Source organism: Perna viridis, chromosome 1 (genome assembly GCF_037379345.1).
Source record: "Perna viridis isolate PV_CMFRI_1.1 ecotype Kerala chromosome 1, ASM3737934v1, whole genome shotgun sequence".
NCBI lineage: Eukaryota > Metazoa > Mollusca > Bivalvia > Mytilida > Mytilidae > Perna > Perna viridis.
In genome coordinates this window covers 3,953,483-3,962,957 of record NC_142445.1, presented here as the reverse complement: position 1 = coordinate 3,962,957, position 9,475 = coordinate 3,953,483, and the positions used below count along the sequence as shown (strand labels likewise).

The 9,475-nt window shown below is 30.2% G+C and overlaps 1 protein-coding gene across 3 annotated transcripts in view; it reads right to left on the bottom strand.

Annotated features, from left to right (window-relative positions):
• Window positions 1-197: 197 nt before the first annotated feature.
• Window positions 198-9,475, bottom strand: part of LOC148626900 (uncharacterized) — a 26,526-nt gene continuing 17,248 nt past the window's right edge. For all 3 annotated transcript variants that reach the window (XM_088557141.1, XM_088557076.1, XM_088557193.1), the window contains 5 exons: window positions 9,069-9,147; window positions 8,241-8,330; window positions 5,934-6,038; window positions 3,487-3,645; window positions 198-2,084 (listed from right to left, as the gene is read on the bottom strand). In XM_088557141.1, the coding sequence (XP_088413267.1) occupies window positions 1,899-2,084; window positions 3,487-3,645; window positions 5,934-6,038; window positions 8,241-8,330; window positions 9,069-9,147 (619 nt within the window). In that variant the 3' untranslated portion in view covers window positions 198-1,898. The remainder of the gene's footprint in view (window positions 2,085-3,486; window positions 3,646-5,933; window positions 6,039-8,240; window positions 8,331-9,068; window positions 9,148-9,475) is intronic.

The window sequence follows — 9,475 nt, the reverse complement described above, 5'->3', positions numbered from 1 at the left end:
ACAATAGTAGTCAAGCATGCTACCAGGGAGTGTATGTAACATAATTAAGTCGCTGTTGCTACAAAGTCCGTATCACTTTGATATAACCTAAGTTGCCATCTTTAAACCACTTTTATCTGTTGTTTGTTGATCAATTCACTGGAAAGTTGACCCTGATTCTTGCCGCAAATAATGTTTTAATAAAAAAGAAACAAAAGTAACTGAACATTTGAGACAATTTTATTTGATTCATGATTAAAGTAAACAAAACAAAAACTAAAAAAATACTTATTGAAGGGAATAAAAAGTTAATCAAAAACTCTGTATGGAAAAAGTACAAAAATTTAATCAAACTGAAAAATCACCAAAAAAACTTAATGATATTAAAGCTTGTCTCATGAATATATTATGTAAATAAATTAGAAACCAATAAATACATCTAAACCACCCGAGGCATTATTGAGACAGACACTTGTATATAGTGTCATAATTAAACCAACCGGTAAAACAAGGGAGATAATCATGGGTTCATAAAGCATGAATAAATATAGATATATGAAATATGTAACATGACATCAGGATGCTTGTACACTACAGAAATGGTTCAATTATCTTTCAGAACTTCATGGAGATGAATTTATATATTAACTGAATTATTTAAAAAAAAAATTTTCTTTGTATTTAAATTGAACATAGACTATTGGATACACATCAAGTGACGAGAAAATTAGGATCTGAATGTCTGATCTAAAATAAGTCAAAACTAGGACCTGAATGTCTGGTCTGAAAGAAAAGAAAATTAGTATCTGAATGTTTGGTCTGAAAGAAGTGAAATTGGAATTCACATTTTAAAGGTTTTAGTTCAAGCCATGAAATATATTCAGCTACCACTGAATTTCACCAGGATGTCAAATCGGCTGACATGTGTAGAAAGGTGACACAACATCAACTCTTATTAAATACAGATATTGGTTAACAATATACACATGGAATATTCTTAACAAACAAAAATATCATGAAATTATAAAAGTATAAAAGCTCTAATAAATATATTTTTTTTTAAAACAAACATAAATATGAATATTTTGAGAATTGTTATAAAAAATCAAGCCAAATGAATAAGTCATTTGCACTTAGTTGCACACCTCAAAGCTAACTATGATCATCAATGTTTAATCTGAAATATATATAAGAAAGGAATACTTTAGCCCTAGGTAAACCCCAATGAAGCCAATATTTCTCTACAATAGGGATGTTATTGGTCTAAAAGTTATCTATTGGTCTTTGTTACAGGATGTAGTGACTAAAAACTATCTGGATGCCTTTTCACAGTTGTGGTGATTTCAGAAACAGTGGAAATCTTGTTATTACAGCTATACAGTCTTAAAAATGGAAGACAGTAACATCAAATATCAAAATGTGGAAGACATAATAAAAAAACAAATCAGGAGATTGGAAACTTAATTTCATATTAAATATTTGTCTTTTTCTCATTCACAACACTTGCCTATGGTGGACAAGTAACACACCCCTCGTATCTACACCTATGATTAATTATATTTATGTAATTGATTGAGATTAGAAATACTGTAGTATAGCAGAAAAATAATATCAGAAAACAAATTGGCAAAAACTTAGCATCAAAGATCAAGCATTTAAAATATGATATTACAACTGTAGTGGAACATATCATCAAAAAGAGATGTATTGGATTTGATATCAGAGCATAATCAATTAAATTGATTTGACCTTTCCATCACCAATATACATTGACTAGGAATGGTATAAGGCATGGGAGATTTTCACAGCCATAGAATATGATATGAGGTGATATTATAATGATCAAGTCACCATACTTAATACTGCTAATTTTGTTAGTTATATGAGATTCTATTGCAATACATCAGAGTTATAGCCAATCATGAGACTCCAATTTCTTTTCCTCTGTTGCTAAGGATATGTATTTTATTTTCTAGTCCAGTTAGTGCATACACCTGAGATGATTTTCTTCTGTTGACTAGAGCTCTGCCAGCTAGAATTTCATTGTATTTGATTTCACCTGAATGATGAGCATCAATGTCTTCTAACAAAATATTCATCTGTTTCTGTAAAATTAAATACAAAAGCCATAAAAATGACCAGATTTGATCAATATATTTAAAATGATATCTAATATATATAATGAGAATAGGTATAGTGTATATGTCAGAGACAACAACCCCACTAGGATGAAAATGTCAGCTCAAGGCCATCCATTGGTCTTAAATGAACAACAGGAAACTCATACCACTGGGTAGACTGCAGATGACCCCAAAGTATCATTATACATAGGTACAGTAAAAGAGTTGCCCCTATATACTCAAGTAACATAAAAAATAAAACCAGATAAAGTGATGCCCCCACATTTAATCTTCATACAGTCATATCATAACTCAAAATTGTAAAAAGCACTTTGTCAGATGTGTTATTGTGTCTGTGAGACACAAATGATGACCCCGCATGTGGTTTTGAGTAAAACTCAGCATAGCTTAACGAAATTTAAACTCAATCTGTAACTAATCATGACAGACTCACATACCAAAAAGAAGTCAAATATCTTCAAGCATTCACAAATAAAAAAGCAAAAAACTATTATTTCAATACAATTTTTGAAGTGCAGGGCCCATTATTTTGGTAAAACTCGGCGTAGAAGAATGAAACTTATACTCGATTTGTAACTAATCATGACAGACTCACATACCAAAAAGCAGTTCAATATCTTCAAGGGTTTACAAAAAAAGTGCGGAAAACTGTTATTTCCATGAAATTTTTTAAGTCCAGGGCCCATAATTTTGGTAAAACTCAGCGTAGCGGAACGAAACTTTAACTTGATCTGTAACTAATCATGAAAGACTCACATACAAAAAATCAGTTCAATATCTTCAAGGATTTTCAAAAAAAGTGCGGAAAACTTATTGGATGGACAGAATTATGGACGGAATTACGGTATGACGGATAGGGGTAAAACAATATGCCCCCAACTTATCGTTGCGGGGGTATAATAAAGTGAAAACAAAACAAGACATAAAGAGGCCAGAACTACCTGACTTGGGACAGGTGCAAAAAATGTGGCAGGGTTAAAGTACTTATGCATGATCACAACCCTCCCCCTTTAAAATCTGGCCATTGTGGAAACTGAATATAAATTACACATATGTACAGACTAAGGACTACTAGCAGTTAATTGAAATGCCAGTCCCAGACCATTTTAAACCTTCAAAAAGTCACAAAATTCAAAACTCCAAAATCAGTGGGACTTCATTTCTTGTATTAAACATTAAGCTGGATTTGGCTTCCTACTTCAATATTTTTTAGTTTTGAGTACTTCTTATACACAATTCATTTTACTGCAAAGAATATCAATTCTTTCTATTTCCTTAATACCAGATGTTAGAGTTTTTTTTTTTTACTGTACTTGGACCTTGACTATTGAAACAGATGAATTTAAGTAACCAAACTATAACTTACATTGGTCAATCTAAGACCTGCAGTTTTTAATGCTATCTTTAAATCCTCACTGGATAATTTCCCACTATGGTCCTTATCTTGCTGTAGAAATGCTGTCTCCAAATCTGAAGTGTGTTCTCGTAAGAACTTGGTAAAAAGCCGCATTACACTGGTTTGTGACTGAAAAAAACTTTTACAAATTAACAAAGTAGATATAAAAAGCACTCTATCTAACTTTGTAGTATTTTGTTTCTATTGTCATAAATTATCATCTCAACAACACATGTAAGTAATTGTTTTACAATAATGTCTGTATTGTATGTAATTGTGTTACTGTACTGTCTGCATTGTAAGTAATTGTGTTACTGTACTGTCTGCATTGTAAGTAATTGTGTTACTGTACTGTCTGTATTGTAAGTAATTGTGTTACTGCACTGTCTGTATTGTATGTAATTGTGTTACTGTACTGTCTGTATTGTATGTAATTGTGTTACTGCACTGTCTGTATTGTAAGTAATTGTGTCACTGTACTGTCTGTATTGTAAGTAATTGTGTCACTGCACTGTCTGTATTGTAAGTAATTGTGTCACTGTACCATCTGTATTGTAAGTAATTGTGTCACTGTACTGTCTGTATTGTATGTAATTGTGTCATGGTACTGTCTGTATTGTATGTAATTGTGTCACTGCACTGTCTGTATTGTAAGTAATTGTGTTACTGTACTGTAAGTAATTGTTTTACTGTACTGTCTGTATTGTTCTTCTTTTGGTTTAACAAAATAAAGCATATATATACAGTTGGTATTAAATTACTGTTTTATGAAACCAAGTTTAGATATAAAAATTTCGGAGAACTTAAGTACTTCTCTGTCTAAGAATCAGGCAGAATGTGTATAAGGTGTGGCACATGAAGTAAAAACACATAGAGAATTTAATGCATTACCCAAGTATTTATACCTCATAACCTCAAGAAATTATTGTCAAAGTGTTTGTAAAGTTTGCCCTTTTTAAGATATTGATAGTTCAGATTTAGTTGAAATGCACTATAAAAAACATAGCGTGAAAATTTTCCTGAAGTTTTTCCTTATATAAGCAGTAAAAAAATATCTGTCACCAGTGCTTCAGTATAAATTTAAATAGCTTTTCAGTTGTTTTCAAAATGTATTTTAATATATTTGAGGCAAAAAAACCAAATTGAGATAAATGATGTGTCACTCCTTGCCTGATTCTTACACAGAATGGTACTTAAATAAACCTATATTCCTTCAGATACCATACATGAAAAGCAAAGGACTATGTGCACTTAGGTGTGTTTTTGGCCCTTAATGGACTGAAATTCTAAACATGAGAATGTTACCACTCAGCATTTTCATTTGGGACTTCATGTAATACAACAACACTACCATATTAGAAGTTTTAAAATTTATACATAAGTTCTCATCATGGAGAGAAATACATAATATTTTCACAAATTTTAAATATATAGCAAAGGCAATTAAAACCTTTTTCGTTGGTTGCAAATTAAAAAAAATGCCAACGGATACAAAAAAAAAACAATTTAATGTCATAACCTTGTAGCCATTAGAATTTGTTAGATAGTTTTTGTTGAGTAATGACAATTCAAATGTATTAAAACCGCAAGTATTTTGGCAAAAATAGCTAAATTTTGGTAAGAAATTGATAATTTTTTTTCAAATTTGTGATGCTTGTGCCAATGTAGACCCACCAAATCTTCAAAAATCCTGATAAATAGACAAAAACTTTTCAGAATATCAAGATACTACATAGGTCTACACTGGTGCAGACATTTGTATTTTATGTTGGATGGGTAATTCTCATCCTCGTTTTGTAAGAAAACCAGCCATTTTGACCATTGATTATGACTTAAATGTGCAGCACAAATCAGTAACAAATATAGGCCATTAAACCTTAGGTCTTGCACCTTTGTTTAGCAAGTAAAAGATTGCTGTTACTAGATCATCAATTTTCATGAAAGTAAGGGGGCAAATATCTCCCATAAATTATCCTGGCAGCCCAGGTAGTATTTTCGTTCCACATGTTTCTCTCAAATATAACACCAGGTCACCAGTGATGTCTTCTGTCTTTTGATTGGCTGAGCATATATGGTATTATTTTATTTATTTTTATATGTTCTAATATTTAAATTTAAAAGAGAAAAGTTAAAATATTTCTTTCAAATTACTTATATCATTAGTGCACAGTAATAAAGTTAATTAAGATAATCTCATCTTTGTTTGCATTTTATTTCATAAGCGGCAATTTACTCATATATTGTGCATATCCATCAGTGGTGACCTGAGTGTAGATTTTTAGCGATCCTAGGGTCACTTATGATATTGACCAGGGAGCCAGAGTATCCCACAAATGTACCTCAACTTTTGTGTTTAAAATTTCAACTCAAACTTAGTACGAATTAATTATTAATTAAGATGATGGTATAACACTAACAGTATGTCTTTGGTATCCACCAGATCCACCATGTAAAATACTTATATCCCTCTCCATCTGTAATTCTCTTATCCTCTTGTAGTTAGCTGGAGAAATATTCATTTCCTAAAAGATAATTATCAATTATCATTTTAATCGTAATTCATATAAAATCATATCATGCTGGTAAATGTTACATGTTATCTAAGACTGTATAATGATAAAAAAGACATGATAACAATCATTTTAGGTAACAAGAACTGATGCTATAGTGGAGTACAGGACATTATTATGGCCTAATGGTCTAATTGACTAATGAGAGGCCCCTATACTAAATAACATACATATTTTGTAATATAGAATTTGATGTAGGAGTCTGGCCTGAAAGTGCTTCATGTTTCTATAAATTGGTGGATTTAAAACGTTACATTTACTGTGCGTATTATTTAAATATGCTAATCTCAGTAAAAAATTGGCTTACGCCTGATGTTTCATGAGTCAATGAAACATATCTTTGAACTATTCATATATGCTATGCCAACAATTATGTCGACTACTTTTATTGATCATGTATTGCCTATTTTTTATGTATATCTAAAATATAATAAAAATAAAAAGAGAAACAAAAAATAATTATAAGAACAGAATATTTTATTTTTCATGTTTTAACCATATGTAAAAGCATCACACATTTTGGACATGAAGCACTAGCATGCTTCATGAAGATGTGCTATGGTCATTTACACACTGATGATGCATCAAAAAATGAAACATTCAATACTTAGATAAAACTCCATTGACAGAATTGATAACAGTCTGAAAAAATACACAGTATCAGGACAATCTTATGTTTTAATAACCACCATGCAAACTGACATTTTAAACCCTGCTATATACTAGCCAAAATAAATGTCAATTATCTCCCTTTATACAACACAAATACAATATATTTCATCTACAACATTCAACTCTATAGAGCATGCAATGCAACATGCTGAACTAAATCATGACATTATCAATGATAAATGTGATTCAATATTCAAAAGAATTCTTAAGGAAAGAAATACGATTGTTTTATTTGATTTCAATAAACTTATTTCTAAAGATTACTGGCCTGTAATTGAATAAAATGAGTGCCAGGATATATTTTTATGAGTTGAAGGTTAAAGAAAGACCAAAACAGTTTCAATATTATAAATGACATTTGAACTGTCAAACTCAAGTTAGTGACTATGACTGTTTAACTATTTTTACCTTCAACTTGTAATTTTCCAATGGTACCCAGTAATTGCAGATTTTTACTCTTGTTCAAATATTAATTTAATTTATTTTTTGAAATCTTTTCTGGGATTAACTAAAGATTTACGAAGTGTTAGAAAGAAACAATTAAACAGTAAAAAGAATGAAAAAAGTAACTGAAATCAAAGACAGAAATCTCCATGGAGATGGTTTCTGTGACAACATGCTATGAGTTGATGAGACTAAGCTGTTCCACTGAACAACCTGGCCATTACATACTTACCCCACAGTTCTGAAAACAGGCATAGCAAAATAGAATTTATACCAAATATGATAAAAAATTATATACAAATAAATATTATATTCCATTCTCTGTCCTTCAAATTTTATTTAAAGAATACATTACTGGAATACTTGTAAAGCAAAATAATCCACAGCTATTACAAAAAAAAAACCAACAAAAATTCTTATCTTAAATCCAAATGTGCCATATTATTGTATATATTAGAATCCATAATGGAGTTAGGCATTTATTGTTGTTATTAGAAGAGAATAAACAGAATGTCAATACATTACTAGCCAAAATAAATTATGCTTATAAATTTTTGTGAATAAATGACATATTTAATTTGTGATAAATGTATACAAAAAATATTATGGACATAAGTTGAATCATGAAAGCATGCATTTACATTCCTCAGGACATAACTTTCTTTGACAACATCTCTGCACAACATAGTGTATATATGTTGAGTTGTTAAAATAGATAAAAATAAATACATGTGATGCCCAAAACTTACTTTACAGCAATTAAAATAACCTGTAATACATTGGCTAATTAATTAAAAATATAAAAAAATATGAATGTGCTTCAATTGTTGATAAAGGAAAAACTTTTATATAATAGTGAAAGAGCAAATGATTCATAATATTTAAATGGGTAAAATTGAAAAGGGGGATAACTCAAAATAATTTGTAAGAGATACAAGTGAGATTTATGACAAAGCAATAATGGGATGGAAAAAAGCTGGACTGAGCTGAACTTAGCTGCAAGCTGATATTGTTCTGTATGTTTGTACACTATTATACCTCAAGAGAGACATAGGTTAGGGTTGGCTGGAACTTAATCATATTGATAATATTCTCCATTGCTTCATCTCCAATTGGGTTCAAATTTAACTACAAAGAAAGCAAAGTACCAAAAATAAAGTACAAGGATACTTTACAGAAATGTAAAAATACAGTATAAAAAGGGATATATCTCAAACATATAATAATATGTTGTAAACAAATCATACTTAAGTCATTAACATACTGACAAACTGTTACCAATGTCTACCAATTACACTTTAGTCATTAACATACTGACAAACAGTTACCAATGTCTACCAATTACACTTTAGTCATTAACATACTGACAAACAGTTACCAATGTCTACCAATTACACTCTAGTCATTAACATACTGACAAACAGTTACCAATGTCTACCAATTACACTTTAGTCATTAACATACTGACAAACAATTACCAATGTCTACCAATTACACTTTAGTCATTAACATGCTGACAAACAGTTACCAATGTCTACCAATTACACTTTAGTCATTAACATGCTGACAAACTGTTACAAATGTCTACCAATCACGCTTAAGTCAGTAACATGCTAACATACAGTAAACAATGTCTACCAATCTTATCCACAAAAATTGCAATTGTGCCACATAACTTAAAAAAATATCTAAAACTTCCCTTACATAAGCAAATATCAAAACATTTTCTTAGAAATAGAAGTTTCAGTAAAATGAAATTTTGCTCATCCAAAATATTTGTAGAACCTGATATAAAATTCATAATACATTGTATACTATTCATGTAAAAAGTAATAATGTGTTATGTAATGCTGTTATAAGACTTACAATAAGAGATTCTAATGCTGTGTTCTGTTTTATACCATTGGCCAGGTAACCAGCAGCTGTTTTATTTATTCTGTTATTGCTGTAATGAGAAATTATTTTCATGCACCATGTGTATTTCTGTAATTTTGTTCTTCAGTAAATGGCAGATTTTAGAGTTAATGCAGTACTGCTGGTCAACAGACAAAATCACAAGTTAACTTCTCATGCAAATTAAGATAGATCGAGACTCATATTTCCTACAGATTGGATAAATATACCTGGTACTTAAAAATTTTCATATAAAAACGTAGGTCAATATATTAGTTTCTAAGAAAATAGAGTCTTCGGTGTTAAAGGCTTATGGAAGTTTTAATAAAATTGTCGAAAGAACACTTATCTTAATATGTTTCTTTTTCACTTAAAATAAT